The sequence below is a fragment of the Balearica regulorum genome, chromosome 8 (genome assembly GCF_011004875.1).
Source record: "Balearica regulorum gibbericeps isolate bBalReg1 chromosome 8, bBalReg1.pri, whole genome shotgun sequence".
Lineage (NCBI taxonomy): Eukaryota > Metazoa > Chordata > Aves > Gruiformes > Gruidae > Balearica > Balearica regulorum.
Genome location: NC_046191.1, coordinates 27,538,419 through 27,557,937, shown reverse-complemented (window position 1 = coordinate 27,557,937; position 19,519 = coordinate 27,538,419). Strand labels below are relative to the sequence as shown.

The following is a 19,519-nucleotide window of genomic DNA, read 5'->3' as shown; positions in this document are numbered from 1 at the left end:
CCCTTGTGCTGGGGAGCCCCAGTTGGACCTAGCTCTCACAAGTGCTTTGCAGAGGAGCAGGATCTGTCCCCTCATGTTGCTGGCTGCACTCCTGCTGACATGGCGATGGCCACCCTTGCTGCGAGGGTGCATCGCTGGTTTCTGGGCAGTTTGTTGTTTTACCAGGCACCTTCCTACACAGATGCTGTGCCGCCAGCCTGTACCACTGCAGGGAGTTATCCCACCCCAGATGTGGGGCTTTGCTGTAGCCATAGTTGAACTTCCTGAAGTTCTTGTCAGTCCATTTTCCAGCTCGTTGAAGTCTCTCTGAACAGCAGCCCTGCCCTCCAGTGTGTGGTATGCTTTTCCCAAGCCCTAGACTTTTGGAGACTGTACTCTAGTCCCTATCCCGGCCATTAAAAAAAACTTGTAAGCAGGGCTGGCCCCAGTGTCGATCCTCAAAGAATGGCATTAGTAACCAGCAGCCAGGTGAAGGTTGTAACTGCTGAACACAATCCTTTGGGCCTGGTGTTTCAGCCAGGTTTCTCCCACCTTTATTGCCTGGTTATCCAGGCCACACCTCAGCACTTTCCGCTCTTCGTTTGAAGGATGCCATGGGAGACTGGCACAGCCTTTGACATGAAGTCAAGGTGTACAAGACCCCCTGCTCTCCCCTCAGCTGCAGAGCCAGTCTTTTCATCCCAGAGGGGAGTCAGGTTAGTCAGGTGTGATTTGCCTGTGGTATATCCATTTTGGCTGGTCTCTGTCACCTTCTTGTCCTTCCTGTGCTTGGAAACGGTGTGCAGGATTTGCTCTGTAACCTTTCTGGGCAGAGGGTAAGGCAGCTGGCTGATAGCCAAGGTTACAGTGCTCTGTTATGGTACATATGGATGAAGTCTTGATTTGACATATTACCAAGATCAACATATGGATGGATGCAGCTGTTTCTGTACAAGTGCTCTGTTCAGCCTGAGCCAGAGGAGTTTGTGTTATTGAATTGTTTCTGACCTCTGGTGCTGGTATCTCCCCTTAATGGTATTGTGCACTGACGTTGAGTGTGCACTATAGGGCAGGGTTAAATCCTGCCTGGGATTTGTGCATAGTCATTTCACATACTTCCCACTGGAAGACAAACATTCACCAGAGAATCTGTTGTTATTCTTGTGGCTACCGAATTGTGTTGTATGAACTCCAGACCTAACAGCTACCAAAAGGAGCTTGTTCACTATAATCAATAGTGCTCCTAGAAATATATACATTGACTCAGAAAAGTATGGTGATCACTTTTGGCCTAATCATGAAATGCCATGAATTTTTGCTTTCGGAAACCAATAGCTGGATTGTACTTCTCTGATAAAGACTGATTTTAAACACATAGTTGACAGCTCTTACAGAGGACATGAAGTGTCTTGTTCTCTTTTAACATTGGCATACGGTAGTTCCTGTATAGAGGAATCAAGGAGCCTGCGCTATGGGGGGCTGAAGGTGACATGCAAGTCATCTTCTTGGTGCTGTGTGGCAGAGTGAGCATGTTGGCGGGGGTTAGGAGCTGCCACTTGAATGGCTGTAAGACTCTGGTTAAGTTGACTGGTCACATCAAGTTGCTTACAGAAAGCAACTGGTTCTCCTGGTTCCTGCCAAGTTCCTACTGGTACACTTGTGATGGAGGTGGGGGTCGGTTGCCAATGCAAACGGGACTCTAATAAGCTAGCACGGTTCACAGAGGATGTAAAACTTTTTAAACGTGTAGGGAAGATGTCAGAGTATCAAATTCCAAAATGAAATATGGGATCTTATTGTCCAGAAATAAATTCTGGAATTGCCTGCCTCCACTGTAGCAGAGGTGAAGATTTTCTTAACGGCTGCTGTACAGCCCTGAAATAAATGGCAGCATGATGCTAGTGGGCTGCTTTTGCTTGGAAGGAGTTGTGGTGGGCTGGCCTACTGCTTCATGGAGCGGACTGGCAGTCTGCACAATCACAGACCGTATGGGAAGGTTGAATAAACACCAGATCTGAGAAGCTTGGGACCTCCGAGCTGGAATTTGGGGCCTCTAATGAAAAAATGCATGTGGGAGAGAGATGTTCATTGTTCTAGCTAGTGCCAGGCTCCGCTTTCAGGAGAGTGCTGTGTCAGCTGCCTGGAAGAGAACAGGTCATCTCAGTATCAAGAGACTTTCCAACAGCTATTCTGTCTCCACCTTCTCCGGGAGAGTTTAACTGTAGTATGACTAGTATTTCTTTAGTGGCGGTAATTGATTGAGCCCCACTGCAGGCTTACGCCCCTGTGGCATTCCCATGATGCAGCGAAACAATGATTTTTGCATTTCCATCTTGTGCTGATTTGAGGAACTTAAATTTTTCCACCTTCCCTCCTCCTCACTCTTTGTTTTTTCCTGAACTATTTTTAATCTGCATCAGCTACCCGATCTGGTTCACTGTGGGACTGTGTGAACAGCTGAATGGGCTCAGTGGGAGGGCTGGGAACAAGGGGATGGGGAAAGAAAGGAGAGGAAGGATGGAGGAAGAACTACTGAGGCCAACAGTTTTGCTGAGACAAATGTCAGTTTATGCTTGTAGATGAAAAGCCTTTTGTGTTTTCTCAACTTGTAAGAGTTACCCTCTTGTTTGGGAGCATACTCGGCTACAAAATTATCACCACATTTGAGTCTGTGGTACATTTAAGGTGTGTTTAAATGGCATTGGAAGATATGATCGCAGGTCAGTCAAGCACATATGTGCCAGCTGCATCTAACAAGTTTAAGTGAAATTTTGACCCCAAAGCACCTGGCATGGGCACCTAAGATTCCTGGCAGCTTTATTCCAGTGTGCTGGAGACTGAAGCTCCACAATTTAGTTGGCGGTGTTATTCTTGCTCACTGGATTAGACCTGCTATTGGTGCGCAGTCATACTTCTCATTTCAGCGTAGCCATCCCCAAAGTTTTTAAGAATGGCAGCATGACATCATCTCTCTGTTATTATAGGGTGTTATTAATGCGTGGCTGGGGACTGCGGTTTGACCTGTCCCCATCCCGTTACATACCTCCATTTGGAATCCAGATTCTCCTGGCGGCGTACAACTCTTGACACCCATACTGCTGCCAGAGAGCTGTGAGCAGATGGGTGCATTGGTCCTCTTGACATCACAATGATGTCAATAGTAATTTTCTGTGTCTTTCTTGGTAAAGAACTGAGGTACAGAGCTATTAAGGAAGCTTCCACAAAAGCGTGTTGTTGCGTCCGGATCTGGAGCATGTTGCCCGAGTAAACCCTCTCCTGTCGCCTCGCTTTGTTATCAGTGTGTACGTATTTTGGGTTGCAGGGGGGGTTACTGTGGGATATTTTTGTTTTGTTTGGGTTGGGGGTTTTTTGGCTTTTTTTTTTTCTTTCTTTATTAACTTTAAGCTGAAGTGGAGTATTTGAAGGTAACCTGACCTGAGAGTGGGTTTAGTGGAGAGAGGTATTAAATAACCAGTGAAGGTAATAAAAACAAGAGCTTATTCTTGCAACTTACTAATAGATTTCTGCGGTTCTTGGCCCTAATAAATATAGGATGGCTTCTAGCTTATCTGGTTCCAGCAACAGCCAGGCAGTGGGTTTCTTCATCTTTTCCTTTCATTGTTTCCAGTTATGCAAGTTTATCTTCTTGTGTTTTACAGTCTTCCTTTCCGTCCCCCTCTCCCCCCCACATCAAACTGCTTCAGCGTTCGTTAGCCTTTAATTGGGAAACATTGCATGGTGGGGAGCGTGTTGTCAGTCAGCTTAGGTGTGTTTGGGGGCTAGACCTACAGCAATTGTGTTGATACACGCTCCGTGGATTTCTGATAGCTGTAAAGTCGTTTACAGTTGGCAAAATGGAGTGAAAGCGCTAAGCCTGCTTCTGCCAAAGGAGGGAAATCTGGCTTCCCCCCTCCCTCCTTGTCCCCAGCAGGGTGGTGCTCACCTGCTGCCTCTTCTCATTTTTCTTGGCTGCTTCTGGCCAGATTGGTGTCGCTGGCCCGTTAGAAAGTCGGTACAGCCACGGAGCCAGTTTTCTGCTGGATTAGTGAGTTTAAGCAGTTCTGGGCTGGTGCATGGGAGATTGTGCCAGGGCGGCCTGCCGGGAGGGCTGGGGTGGGGGGACACAGCTCGCCTCCGCGGTGCCTGCACGCTCTTTTACTCCTTGGCTGTCGGAGCCCATCCTTCTTGTTTGTGTGTTTTGCCTTGCAGTGATGGTGAATAAAAGACACTTGATAAGAAATTGTGGAAAAGGGACTTTTAAACTCTTTAAGCATCTCCTTTTGTTTAACTAGTGAGATTTTGGGTGAATGTAAGATATTTTTCCTTTCACTTGCATCTAGTTGTTGTTTTTCAAGCACCTTTTGATGTTTAAACATCCTAACTTTAAATAAATAGAGAGTACTTAATCTCTCCCCAGTAGGACAAGAGGACAATAAGGTGGTTGCTGTTATTGTTTTTACTTTGATTTATAAACTACTCCTGAGTGGTTTGGGGTCACTTGAAAGCATGGGTATGAACTGTTGGAGGTCGCCTCCTCATAGTTCTGCACGTCTTCTGGCAATGAGTAATCTGTTAGGTGTTACTTCTGTACTAAGTAAGGAGTTTTTACACTCTATCTTATTGCTTTGCAAGATTGTTAGTTTTTAAAATCCCCAAACAGGTACCTGACCAAGCCCTTCAGCTGCTTTGCCTGAGTTTCCTGTGACATTTAGATAACTGGAACTGTGCTCTTGTAAGATATTATGGTTCTAGGTCTTTAGTATCTCAGAGCTCACTGCCATAGATCTAATATACAAAGAGGCCCTTCTTCAAAGTGTTTTTTAAAGTCTGGTATGATTCCTCCTCTCCTCTTCTCTTTACTTGTAAAACCAAATTTGGTGTGTTGGACTGTCGTTAACAAGAACTAACGAGTTTCTGCTGTAATTATTTAATGTGTAAGAAAGCATTTCAGTTAGGAAAGACATTGAGGAATTTTTCACATTAAAAAGGACACAACCTTCTTCTTTTAAAAGGAACTTTGTTATGCCACAGTTCAAAGGAGTTGAACCCTGGTGCTTAGGTGAATAATTTAATTTATTCTCCATTGCAGATGGCAAGTTTCTCATGTCCAGTAGGATATGGGATGCAGCTGTTCCTGGAGATTAATACATTGTAAGATCCTCAGAGTTGGCGTTGGATATTCAAACATAACAAAATTTAAGCTTTAAATATATCTGGCAACCTTTTTCTGTTCATATATTTCCCAACTTTTCTTTAAATATACAGTAAAGCCTAAGATGAATTTAAGGAAGAAAGTGTTCTTTTTGGAAGCTTCAGGAAATACCTTGTTTTCTCCCCCATGCTGCTCCTGCATCTCCTGCACACCAATCTTCTTTTGAAGATTCTTAGTGGATTAAACATTATTTGATGCCTCAAGAAACATGGAAACCATTCTTAGTGAAGAATTCAGCCCGTAAAGACGATAGCCTGTGTGCTTCTGATTTACTTGTTTGCTTCAGAAGAAGACCTTGAAATTTCAGCTTGACCTCCATGAAAAATGTTTGCGTTTACTTAGAAGCTCTGATGGTTGGATGAGACCTAGGTCTGACCGAACAGGAGTCCCTTCAAGCAAAGCTCCTGATCTGTATCTTGGGTGATCAGTTTAGTGCCAGTGGGAGCGAGGACTTGTCCTTTACATACATCTCCATTGTGTGAGTAGTCTGTCTTGTGAGAAACATGAAGATTTCCTCAATTAGTTGTCCCCTTAAGCCATAAGGGAAGGGTTAAGTCTTGAAGAATGAGGTTTTCTTCATGGTCTCATGCAGAATTAAACATCTGTTTGGTTTTGGTATGTCACTCTTAACTAAACCTTAGTTTCTGCTTGCTGAAGTAAGTGAGGAGGCAGATGAATTGCTTTCAGGGGAAGGACCTGTGAAGTACCAGTGAAGCTTTCAGGCTGTGTAGCCCAGTCCTGAAGGAGCCATGCACATGCTCTCCTTTTCCAGCTCTTTGGCTGGATCCTCTTTAGGAAGGAGGAGTGTTCCTGGGATAATTTTTATTTGACATTGATCAATGAAGTAAAGTGAAGAGGTTAGTTGGCAGCTTTAAAGTGAGTTTGCAAGTGAAAGAAAAAATTTAGGCTTCTCCAGTCTTTTACACATGTGCTACTCGCAAGCTGTTTAGTCTTAGTGGCGCCTGGAATTTCACAGCTCTGATTCTGTGCATTGCTAGATCACCAATCTGAGCTGTGTCAGATGTGGCCCATGGTAAAGTTTCTGTTGAAGTGCACGTGATGTGCTCTGGTTAATTCAGGGACTTTATGCTTTTATGCAAGATGTAGGAAGACGGACGGTACTTGACCAAGCATAAAGTTAGTGTCGTGTGAGCAGGTGATTCCTGATTTAACACACAGCTTGTCCTTACAGAGTTAAGTTGTCAACATCTGAGCAAATTTGAACCAGCCAAGTGAGACAGTTTCTGTGGATGTTTCTTTTGGTAGTGGTGTCGATTTAAGCAGCGCGTGCTCGCAGATACTCGTTACTGTCCTCACGTTGCTTCCTTAGCTGGGCTTACACAGCTCAGTGTGTCTGTGCAGCGAAGCAGGTCAGGGAATTGGTTTGGAGACACTTTGGTTGGGAGACACTTTTTTGACCCCAGTGAGTTCCTAATTGGGTTTACCACGTGCGTGCCTGCCTCCTCCCATCCAAGGAGAAGCTGTCACAACTTGAGGGGGTGGTATGAGAGGCGGGGGATGAATCAGCTTCATTGGCACTCTTGCCTGAAGAAACAGCTGCAAAACTATGGCAGGAGTTTATTCTTCATCCGTGTTTTACATTGTGAAGCCATGATGTTTTTGATCTGGCACTGAAACCCTTACTTCTGGACTTAATATACTGTCATACCATGGCCTAAGCAGTTAATTGACTAACTGAAGTCCAACATTGCTCTTAAACAAACGAACCCAAACAAAAGCCCACAAATTTTTGTTGTTGTTTTGTTTCTTGAGGGTGATACCAAACTTGGTGTCCGAGTACTTCAGAGGTTCTTGTTTTGCAACTCTTGAGATATTTGCAGGGAACATGAAGCTGATTTCTTGTCATCATCTGTTCTGTCTAAATATCTTTTGGAATATAATGTTTTTCTTATCTGTCCTTAGCAATGATAATTGCAATGGAACAGGCTGTTCTGTTGGCTGCTAGAGAAGATTGTTAGGGTGCAGTTTGAGGATACTCCTCTCTTCCATGCTCCCCCTCCCTCCAAATACTCCTCCATGATTTAAGTTGTTCTCTTCTTACTGGTTTCTCCATCTGCTCAAGTGTTTCTCTGACTAGTCTGTAAATTAGACCATCCTGATCTTCCCTTACAACCCATCTTTGGGGAAAGGTTTTTTTCTTTTTTTTAAGCCTGGACTATTTCCATGAGCTGGTTTGTGGTGTTGCCCCACAAAGACTTGTACTGGCGCAGCTGAAATTACGTAGGCTCACAACTTTGCTACTGCAGAAAATCTTTGTGTAGCTACATCCTTGGGAGCTGAAGTGGCAGAAGAGGTAATAAAGAACAGACTTTGTGTCCAGAGGACTTCGAATCATGCTTAGATCTCTCATGTAAAACAGAGAATAAAAAAGTGGTTCTCCAGGAATATTTAGCATGTATTTGTCCTGCAGGAAGCTGGAGGGATTTGACTTAGTGAATCTAAAGGGTCAGTGCCACATGCAAATGTGCCTCAGTTATAGCTGGGATATTGAGAGTGAATCTGACACCCATAACCTCTTTTTCACAGGTACCAGCAGATTGCTGTCCTTTGGGTTTTTTCCCCACAGATGATCTTCAACTGAAAACAGCCGACAGTGCTGTGAGGAACAGAAATAAGGATGTTGACTTTAAAATTCATGTTCTTACTTCCATTTGGTGGTTCTTCCCCTTCTTCTGCTCCTACTCCTTTGTAATTCTGCACTTTCACTGGGAAAGGTGCCATACGTATGAACTCTGTGCCTTGTCCAGAGCTGATATCTTGAGTTTCTAAATTGTTGCTGCTAGGCAGAATACCTGCTTTCTTCCCCGGCAGAGAGGGTAAACGTTTGGGAACACGCTTGGTCATAGTGAATCAGATCAGAAGTTAATTGAGCCCAGGACCTGCCTCGAGCAGCACTGACAATAGGAGTGTTGGGAGGTGTGTAAGAAAGCAAGCACTTTTGATAATTCCCCCAAACACTGCAGAATCTCTGGCGATTTGCTTTAAAACCTAGTCTATTAATTGTTTCTGAAATGGGAACCATTTCATATCTCTAATTGTCTGTCTTTTCTCACTTTCTCTTCTAGTTTTAGTATCCATGTTTTAAAGATGGGGAACAGTGATCAGAACATAATTATCTTTGAGACTTCTGTCCCTCTGTGAAATGTTTTAAATCAAACAAAGAATTCAGGAGTTAATAGGGAAGAATTAATGCATGGATAATGGAGTTGCATAAACCTTGTTTCACTAAGAATTGGGCAAAAATATGGTATGAGGGAGCTGGAGAAGAATTTTTCTTCCCATCTTTGACATGATAGAAAACAAGACATTTGGGAAGTTCCAAATCCCTTAATGTTTCAGAGTTTAAACTGGATCAAGCAACTGTCAGTCTGTCCAAGGAAGTTTCATGTCATTAACTTAGATGTTGGGGATTTTTTCTCCAAAAAGGTAGATAATATTTCTTAGCTTGAGTAGAGTTCTGTGTGGTAGATATTTGAGTTTTCGTTTGTAACCATTACAGGTCCTTCAGAGCTTTGGTTTTGGGTTTATTTGGGTTTTTTTTTGTTTTGGTTGGGGTTTTTTTTGTTTGTTTTTTTGTAGTATCTCTTACTACGTGAGAAGAGCTTGCACTGATACAAGTTTTTATCAGCTTTTTTAATAGGTCTGTGCATAATCCGTAGTCCTTACATGGACCTTGCCATAAATTGCTTCTAATTTAGGGTTATGGTTTGGGGAATATTGAACCTGGAATTTTGGAGGCAAGTCAGAAAACTGATATGTAGGTTTCATCTCAAAACAGCCAAGTTATTTTGGCTGTCCCTTTCTAGAAACAAGTTCTGCACATTTGGAAGAAAATGTAATGTGAATGTTTTGTTTACCATGTGAATGTGTAGATAATCCTTGTTTCTGGAGTGTTTTACTGTTTGGGAATTTTTAAGGTGAGGAGATAAAAACTTGTTCCTGCTTCTTTATGTTCATGACTTTGATCACATTATCCAGGGCAACACACCTTTAGAAATGAGTTTAGCCATTAGAAGAAGAGAGGAATTAACAAACTCAAGAAAACCAACTACCTCTTTCTTACAAGCATGCTGACTGACTTAAAGTAGGATATTAAAGTATGATAAAATAAGGTATTAGTATTTGCACTGATTATCAGCTTCTACCCTTTTCGTACAGGTGCGTGTTTCATGGGGACTTGGCAAAAAGTACATGGGTTTCTCACTTGTGTATTTATGAATTTGCCACTTTTTTTTTCTTTCTCACTGCTGGGGGCCAGAATGGCATCTTGTTTTATGCTTTATAATGGAAAATAAGAGTAGAAGCTGGTATGAAACCGAGAACGTGGACTTCTGCCATGCATTTTGAATACGTGGGGCTGAACTTCCTTTAGTACAAAGCAATCTTGAGCGGCACTTCTGCATGTGTGTGTCTGTGTAGATGCGTGCCTGGAATTTGATTGTCTTTATGGAGGCTTTTGATTATTAAATGAAACGGAGTTGTCCTTTCCTTGCACATATCCGGACTCTTTATAGTTCCAGGATTCTTTCAAGTCATGTTTTATTTTGGAGAAGGGGGTGGAAAGGGGACGTTGAACTGAATGTACTGCATATCCTTGTATAGGTACATCTATAAATTAATTTATTTTAGAGGTTTTACAGTTTGTCACATGAGCTGATAGAATCTGGAGAGGCTGTATGCTTGCTCACCGCTAAAGTGCTTGGCACATGGGCGTTACGATGATTTATTTCGTTTTTAATATGTATTATGTTGTCTTCCCAGTACATCCCTATAGGCTCAGGATTGTACAGGCACCCTTTTTACGCTGTCTTCGCACCCTCCAGGAGGGTAAAAGCAACTTTCCATTGTAAGGGCTGGTCTCATAGGAAAAAGAAACACTTTACGTAATTACAAAACAGCATTGTAAATTAAGATTTTCTGTACATGTAATTTCAGTGTGTAATTAACTAGACATAACTGCTATTTTGGAGGGAGTATGCTCATAACTCCCTGCGTAGGCCAACTCTTCAACATCTACTGAACCTGTGAAGCTATGGGAGCTAGCAGAGGAGTCATGCTGTAGAAACTCGCAAGTGAAGACTATTAACTGCCAGGCTGAAGTAGGAAATCGTAAAGGGAAGGGTAGGGCTGCAACAGTTCCTTTAAGAGTGTTTTCTGGCTCCAGTCTGGGAAGCGCAAGTACATCAGGAGAATTTGGCTGTGGATCGCTTCGCTTCTGTGTGGAGCTATCCCACCCTCCTTGAACGGAGTTTGCGATGTCTGTAGACCTGATGGTGACCTAAAACACCTGACCGACTGCCAGAGCCTGCTGGGTCCTGCGACCAGTAGCTCTTGAGGATGGCAGCCTTCCTGGCTGAAGGAAGCCTCGTCTGTTTTTTACCTGACTTGGGACTGTTTTCACTGTGTGTTTAGAGATAGGGTAGTCACTGTTCTGGATGGATGTGCACACACTGAGTTAAGCTGTCATTGCTAATTTATATCTAGGAAGTTTACTGCAGGCTTTGGGCTTAAGGAAGTGGTGCAGTGGTGTGTTAATCTTGATCTGTTGGTGAAAACCAGGCTTTCTGCCTCAGCAGTGAGAACTCGTTGCTTAGGTAATTTTTCCCTGTTTTGTTGTGGCTAAGCCTTTTTATTGAGACCGGGCAGCTAATCCTGAGACCGTGTTGTGTGAGCAACGGATTCTTCTCACAAGCATGGTCCCTTTTGAGATGTGTATCTTGGTTAAAGATTTCAGTCAAGGGTTATTTTGTTTTGATCTCTATCCTCATAAGCCTTTTGACTTGATCACTTTGCTCAGAAGAGCAAAGTTAGCTTCATTTAACTAGGGTACTTCAACCTATCCTTACTGAATTTAGCGATGGTTTGCTCATAACTGTACGGAGTGGCAATTTCTGCAGGAGGTGGTGCTTGCTTTTGCCATGTCCCTCACTGAACGACTATAAGTGTGGTCAGAGGCTTGTGTGCTTGGATTTTTGCTCCATTTCCACTCCTTTTATAAGAGTTGAGCAGTAGTAGTGGTGTTGGCCGTAGCACAGCAAGCTGAGGACGAAGTGGCACATATCCTTTGCATGCAGTAGCTGCAAATACTGCTGTGCAGTAAATATGAATTGTACTTGTGCTGCCAGTATATCTTTAATACCATTGTCGATCAGTAAAAGACGTTAATTGTAAATACCTGGTTCATGTATACTGCGGGGTGTATAGGACCTCATAAATCTTCTAGCAACTGAAACAACTGTGTTTCAGTTTTGCTTTTGCGGTAATGAAAATACTGTGCTGGTAAGGCTTTCTCTGTTGATACTCTCTCTGTTCTGTAACTAAACATTTCATCAGGTGACAGCTGCTCTGAGTGATGCTGTTTTTTGAACAGCCAGAAGGCAATGGGACCTGGGCTCTGCCAGGGTGAGCTTGCTTGACTTGTAGGCTGAAAGCAATGTCAGCCTCTCCAGCCTCCTCTTTCATGAGAACATAGGTCAGGAGGGATTGTATTATCCAAAACGTAAAGTGATTGACAGTTTCAGTACCAAGCTGCTGAATAATTTGAAAACTGGAGCTTACCAAATAAACTGGCCGAAAATTGAAATGGAAATCCAGAGTGTAAGGCGCATATTTCCTGTAAGATAAGTCATAAAGTAAGCAGGTCATCACAAGTTTATGCATTCTCTTGACGCTCGTCTTTAATTCAGGGCAGCAGCTTTGTGGATTGGGCAGGGGAAATATTTGCAACTGTGAAGTTACTTCTTTATTACATGTCTGGAAATGCACGTTGTACCCAACAGTGGGAAGATGAAGGCTTCAGCCTCCCTCGTGCGCTGTGTGCGTCTGTAGGCTAATGCAGTACACAGTGTGTAGGCCTTTCTGGAGGTAAGGTAGGGAGCATTCAGCCGGGTCAGTCCCCAGAAAGCACTTCTAGCTTGAAAGGCAAATGTAAGTTGGGAAGGATAAAAATACTTTGGGGCATTTTTGCAATTTGATCACCTAAAAGCCCATAAGGTTATTAGGTAGCTCAGACATGTCTAATCTTATAAATTTATGACCTCTAGACAACGTGTGTTCTTTCTTTTGTGGTACCCCCTCCTGGTTTTCTTTTTTGGACCAATGTAGAGTTAATCAACAGCTGACATGAAGATGGCAGAGGAGGGAAGCTATTTTGCAATAATGTATTCAAAGTATATGAGAGCAAAATGAAAGTCTGTTATGTTTATTGCTAATTAAAAACAATTCTTTTACTCCCTTTGTGGAAAATTTCCATCTTCTGTGGTCTAGGCTGTCATTCTAGTTTTAGCTGCTGTGCTGTTGCAAGTATGCTTGTGTCTCTATGTTTTAGCAGTTCAGTACCTTGTGTATATAGCATTGCTTTCTAGCAAGTTGTGTAGATTCTCAGCTTCAGAAAAAAATGTTATAGGATAGAAGGGGTTTGGGTAGATTGACGTGTGGGTACTTCTGTAACAGTACAGGCAAGAGGAAGAAATAGATCTTGAGTTTGTGTCAGAAGGTGGTGATATGCATGATGGTCCTTATTGTCTGGTGCTATTGGCACACTCCTCAGTCATTGCTTTAGCCTGATGATAGGGAATTCCGTAAAGTGCACGAGTGATGCTGTTAATTACGATCGTGATGTGGATGCATGGCTGATTAATTCAAGGATTGTGAGTTTAAGCTGCAGGCTGTTGTGAAGGTGAGGGATTGAGTGTCCAACCTTTGTTCAGGCCTTTGGGTGGTAAGGGGTGAGCTTCATGTGTTTCTGGCAGTTGCTGTTTGTAAGGAGACATGTGGCGCTTGCAGGGTGCAGAGTGGATAGGCTAGTCCTTTTCTTCAGTTGTGTAAGTAAGAAAGCCAATAAATTAGCAAGGCTAGACAGTCTGTTGTGTTTGAAGAGTCTGACTTGTTTTGCTTGCTATCAGGCTCTACTTTTTTGTCCCTAGACTTTATTTTTTGGTTTAGTGTGCTCTTCCTGTTCTGTGGTAGAAGCTGAGATGCCTATCTTCCTGTTTAGAGTTTGTTAATTTTGTCTCTTTCCCCATCCTCTCTTTCAGCCCAGGGCACAGAGCCTCTGGCAGTTGTGCACATACAGGATGTCTCCCATTGACAACTGGATTGTTGGGAGCCTGTGGAGTGTTTCTATTATCCGTGTGTGTGTCTGCATGTCTGCATTTGCAGTTGTATCTACTGTCCTGAAAGCAAACTGGGAATAGTATTAGTTGGGTAGGCAGTATGAGAAGGTTGCACTTCCATGGGAGGCATGGGGGGAAGCTGGAGAGGAAGGGGAGGTGCTGCTCAAAGGGGCAAGGAGGTGTTTTGGAATGTAGGGGTCAATGGTGCATGGTGCTGTACCTCCCTTAAACCAGCATTCACTGGCTTTGTTGCTTATGAAACAGTTTAAAGGAGTGCTCTCACCTCCATCAGTTTGGAGAGTAGTTTGTTGAACTTAAAATTTCTGCTGTACAGGTGGAACAGTAACGAGCATTTCTCTGTGCAGGATAGCATTTTAATTTTAGTTAAAGTATTGAAAATCTCTGAAAAATGCAAATCACTCCCCGCTGATCTGCTCACATTCTGTTTTATGTGATTTTTTCAGTGCACTCTGCATTACTTGCAGAGAGGAAGAAACCCTTTTCCAGGTAATTTGAGTAATGGGAAATAGGTCTTCATTAGTTGTGTAGCTACTGCTGAAATGCTTAACATAGTTGTGGGATTAGTCTAAAACATGGGTGAGATGTACTGAGCTGTGCATTTGTGGCATGATGAAGTCATCAAGCGCTAGTCTAAGTACGCACCTCTACACTGTGTCATGTGTCAGCTCTTGAAGCATCCTGTGGGACAGCTTCGGTTCCGCCTTCTGCCAGCGGTGTGCAGTTGGCTGCTTCGTGTGAGCTTCGTTTGCAGTTACTGATCACAGAGTGTGGGTTTGAGGATGTTCCTACTGCTGAATAAAACAAGGTTTTGGGGATTTTATTATTCAAAACTGTTGGATGCCATTGTGAGCTGCTCTTTGGTAAACCATTCATCTGTGACAAACTTTCTTTAAATCCATGCCAGATTTTACAATCAATAAACTGTAGTTGCATGAAAAATTGAGTTAATGTTCACTTGTCTGTGAGAATATGTACACACAGAAAAGCTGTTAGAAAAATGATGTGATGTATGAAGATTTGCAATGGTCATCTGAAACCAGTGCAATTAAAAACAAGGTTATATTTTCAAGACAGAGCTTAACATTTCTTTCAGTTTTCATTTTTAATTTTCGGTCAGAGTGTTCAGAAATGTAAGATTTTTTGCATCGGTCTCAGCTGAAGTACCAGAAGTGAGGGGCAGCTGTCTTGGGGATAATGAAGAGGGTTGGAGGGAAAGCATTTGTCCTTTCTTCAGGTGGTGGAGCCTTGAGGTGAGAGGTGGCCAGTGAGCTTGGAGATACCTTGAAGCTTCCATGTCGTCCACTGCAGCGCCCTTGTAGGGCATGGGGGGTTCTGAAAAGGTTTCTCTTTACTCTGCTGATCTGTAAGTTGCTTAATGCCTGTCATTGTTAGTTCAGTCAGCAGTTGTTATTGCTGAAGCTGCCAAATATCTGTTTGGCTTTGTGACTTCTGGTAGAGTTGGTCATAGTAATGTTGAGCCTGTTGTTTCCTGTTTGTTGTGCCGCACAGAGCGGGTGCTTGGGAGTGGAAATTTAGGATCTGGTTACTTGGGTGTTTTAACCGTTTCTGGGAACTTTGTTTTTCTACAAACCATATGTCCAGTCTGAATTCCTTAGACAAGCTCATTCTTCAGCCTACAGGGAAGAGACGTTTAAGAGGAACTGACTCTTGCAGTCAGGAACAAAGTTTTGGAGTTGCTCAGATGCATGTTAGTGTGTGTGAAGATAACTGATGGTCAGTCTGAGAGGTCTGGAGCACCGCATGCACAAAATTGTATAGTATTTCTATGCTTCATTAGCCCTGGTTACACTATATGTGGTTAGGTAACCCAAGATGTTCGCTGTTTGAGTACTGGCATTGCAACCTTGTCACTCATCAGTTCAGCCAAGACAGCGTTGACTTCATTGTCAAGGTGTCTTTGCAAGTCATGGCATATGGCACGTTTTTTTGGAAAGACAAGAGCTTGGAAACAATTGTTTTTAAAATTGGCACTCTTGGGATTGTAACCCCTGGGTTCTTGACTTGTGACCACTCTCCTAAGGCAGCCTGGCCCTGTTGAAGGGACATGGGGGCACTTGAGTTTGCAGCCAGCTCAGGCTGTGGTTCTTGCTGGCTCGTTTGCCCAGCTGCTGTGCTCCTGTCTCCTGTGGCAAGTAGCTTGGTCCGTTCGCTCCAGGGACACCTATGGATAACTGAGCTGTAAGCAGTAGTCTGAAAAAAAAAAAATCAGCGTCTGGAGCTTGAGTAGTGCTACCGGGGGAATTGCGAGGTCTGCTGTAGGATGAGATGGGTGATTGCTCTGGTGTCTCCCTGGCCACCCTGGAGATGAGAAGGGAATCATTGACTCTCATGGTACAGCTTTTCAGGAGCAGAGACCCTTGGGAGCGTCTTCCTTCCTCTGGGCTGGGGAGGAGGTAACAGTACTGGCTGCCCCTTTAGCAAGCATTTTGGGGAGATGGAGGCTAATAGCTTCAGTACTTGTCCCTATTTACAAAAGGCTAGCACCGCTAAACACCCATTCATCACTGGAGCGTTATGCTAATGTCTTCATTGCAGAAGATCACCGAGTGGTGCCCAGGGGCTATGGGTGTTTTGCTCCAAACACAAATGGAAATGGAGCTGGGAAATCTGGAGGGGGAAATAGTCTTAAATTCAGTAGATAGTCTTGGAAGCAATCCTTGTTAGGTCTGCTTGCAAGGTCAGCACTCCGAGCCCTCTTTTTGCCTCCCTTAAGGCTTAGGGTTTGGCTTCTGGGGTATTGGGAGATAAAAATCGAGTCTGTTCAGGGCTCTTGAGCTTCTGTTTCCTTACCTGTAAAAAGGAGTGTTTAAACTTGGAGCTCATCAATACCAAAAATATTTATATGGCGCTCCTTGATGCTTCTCTGATTATTTTTTTGAAGGCACTACCTTGGGTAAAGAACTCATTTTCTTCCTATAACTTAAGATGTTTATCATGTTTGAAAATATGAGCATTACTGACCTGTTTGGTTTACCGTATGAAGTTTTGTTGAGGGTATTCTAGGATAATATAGGCGTAAAAGACCAGGGAGTAGAGAATAAGATGAGAGAAAGAAAGACTGGAATTATTTGTATTCTAAATAAGTAGGCAGTACATGTAAGCTGAGCTGGAGGGGAAGAGGAAATATTACATATTGCCAGTGAGAAGTGGCTGGATTTTGGTAAGAAGAGGAAGCAAGTGAAGACAACAGTGTGATCAAAGTGGAAATAATCTGATCAGAGAGAGAATGAAGATCCTATGCTTTGCTTTCCAGGCTGACAGTAGAGCTCCATTTTAATTTTTTTTCCAAAAGTGAGTTTATTGCCTTCAGATTGCACTAATATTACTGTTCCTTATACTGGCATGGATTTTTTATTTCTTCACTTAAAATCCTGGATTTAGTAGGAACACTTGAAATACAGCTTGTACAAGAAATGAATTTGGTATGATGTCCCTAACAGGTATACATTGAGGGTTTGATTCCATTTTTAGCAGTTCATATTTTAAAGAGTCTTATTTTCTTTTGTCAGATTACGTCTACTTCGAAAATTCTTCAAGTAACCCGTATTTGATACGAAGAATAGAAGAGCTCAACAAGGTAACCAAAATTTTACGTCAAGTCTTGGAAGTTAATCGAATTTATGATCTGTTTGATTTGATTAAAATCAAACCAATTCTTTAGCAGTTCTCTGGTAATTAGAAGCTTAAAAATACTTTTGTTCTGATATTTATCTGAAATGCTTTGAGACCAGTTAGATTGTTCTCCTCTGGTATGAAAGGACTGAGCCTCAAGGGTAGGTCAATCTCGAGCTGATTGTGCCCACTTGTAGGGGAGGAGATGTTTGCACTTCTTCAGTTCCCTGCCAGGATCCTGCCATATGAAGGTAATACAACAGTTTGCCTGAGAATGGAGAGCTTTGTGATTTGATCTTTGTTGGGGGAGACTCTTGGTCAACAGGAAGGTTGGGAGCTATTATGTACTTCCCCAGACTTTGTCTTTGCGTGTTGTCCTTTGGGCCAGTGTGTTACTTCATCTGCCGAATTTCCCTTTCATTGGGTCTAAGAGGGGAAGCATGATAGCTTGTATGTGGGAAGCCAGCTGAAGTCCTCGATTTTACCTAGTTAAGGAGGAAAGACTGTTCTGAAGCAGTTATCTGTGTTCTAAACATGTCACTTTCTCAAGTTTAATACCCGCGTGTCCATTGCGAGCCATACAGAAGGAATGCAACATCACTGTTTGGGATTTTAATTTAAATTAACTGACTAAAATTAGGTTTTTTCTTAAGTGATGTCTTTCTAAAACAGTTACTTGCAAGAGAAAATTTATCAACATAATGACAAATAATCTGAAGGCTAGGATATCCTTGTAACCCCTTCTATTTAGTGGAGATCTTTTGCAGGAATACTTTGTCTCTCTTCCATTAAGGAAACAAGACTGAGTTCCTAAAATATTCCCAGTGGGTCCAAGGCCATGAGATATCAATAGCTGTCTTCCATCAGTTACAGGGTGCAGATTTGTTGATCGCTTCCTAGAAAAGTGTTGTTTTCTCCTCTTATTTTCCCTTTTTGTGTTCCCCCCTGCCTCGTTCAGCCTCTAAGAGCTCTCATCTTAGTGTAACTCTTGCTTGAGCTGTCATCTCTCTGACCTACTCTTTGAAATGGGTCTTTCAGGTTGAAATGAATCATATATCTTGTGTTGCCTTTTTTCACTGAGTCTAAATAAAGCCCAGGCAATTAAATCAAGTAGATAATTCTACGTTGTAGCTGTCTGTGTTTTAACAAGATGGCTCCTGGCTTTGTATTGTACTTCCTCAAAATTTAAAGTTCTGAATTATTTAGCAGAAAAGGATAGAAATTCTACAGGCTCTGCACCAAAAACTGTTAGGCTGCAAGGGGAAATATTTGAGCATGTATGTATTGTCTGATTTTTTTCTTTGTATTAGGAAAACTGGTATTAGAAAAGATGAAGCTTTGCCTCCATTCACATCTTAGCAACAAGCATGTATATCAGGTTTTATTTTGTTTCCTTGTGGACAGACTGCTGGTCCACAACATTTTTTGTAGACTTCCTGGAGGGGAATTTGTATCTTAGTCTTCTAGTTTCTTAAACTGCATGCCATCATTATGGTTTTCAAGGACTCTTCACTAGTAGGATACAGCTCTTTTCAGATACGTTTTCATTATTGGTTGATTTATTTTAGAGACAGTAGATTGGCTGGGGCTGTTACAAACCAGAGTAAGTCCCCTAGAGTTTGTATAAAGCCAGTTTCACAGTTGGCAGGTACTATCTTACCAGAGATTCATCATCTACCTCATTGTAAGAGTTTTAAGAAAAAAATTCCAAACCTTTCAAAAATTCAGACTTTTTGTATGTTGTCACTGGTGTAGAGTTTATTGCCTGGTGCAGCTTCTCTGGTTCTCCTTTTGGAATGAATTTTTTTTGTGTTAGTCATTGTTTGGCTCACCAGTGCTGTCAGAGAAAGAAAGCCTTAAGTGATTTCTTTTGTAAAGGCAATAATGGCTGGGTTCTTTCTTGCTTTCTTACTGTCCTACAGAGTTTGGAGAACAGCCTAAACCTGAATTCTGTTGTTACATTTCACAGTTATTTTTATTATGATTTTAAAGATGCTTTTGAAATTCTACTAAATGTAGGCACCACCTAAAAAGTAGCAAAGTGGCTTGTTAATATGTTGTAACTGCAGGTAAGTGTTTTTTCTCACCCCTTGAAACATCTGTAACTGCTAAAAATGGTGATCCTGCAGAAACAGTTAGGAGGGAAGGGCCAAACCGTGTCCTTACCCCGGAATGGATCGCACCAGAGCTTGTTGGATATAGCGTGTGCAGCTGAAGGGTGCTAAAATGTGATGCTATGTAGCTCTTGTGCTACATATTCCAAATTATGAAGTTTTCTAGTTTGGTGCGTACAGTTCAGTTCTTGATTTGTGCTCTTTTTTTTCTTTTTCTCTTTTCCTGTTTCAGACTGCTAATGGAAACGTGGAAGCAAAGGTGGTATGTTTCTACAGAAGAAGAGACATATCAAGCACGCTTATTGTACTGGCAGACAAACATGCAAGTAAGCTTGTTTGTGTTCAAATTACTTCTACACAAAATTGCCAAACTTGGATAGAACTTTGATATTGCAGTTACAAGAATCAATATTATTATTTTTAAA

General features: G+C 42.4%; 1 protein-coding gene across 2 annotated transcripts in view; it reads left to right on the top strand.

Annotated features, from left to right (window-relative positions):
* MTA1 (metastasis associated 1) overlaps nucleotides 1-19,519 on the top strand; it is an 87,116-nt gene that overhangs the window by 2,564 nt on the left and 65,033 nt on the right. For both annotated transcript variants that reach the window (XM_075760227.1, XM_075760225.1), the window contains exons 2-3: nucleotides 16,878-16,945; nucleotides 19,327-19,420. In XM_075760227.1, coding sequence (XP_075616342.1) covers nucleotides 16,878-16,945; nucleotides 19,327-19,420 — 162 coding nt within the window. The remainder of the gene's footprint in view (nucleotides 1-16,877; nucleotides 16,946-19,326; nucleotides 19,421-19,519) is intronic.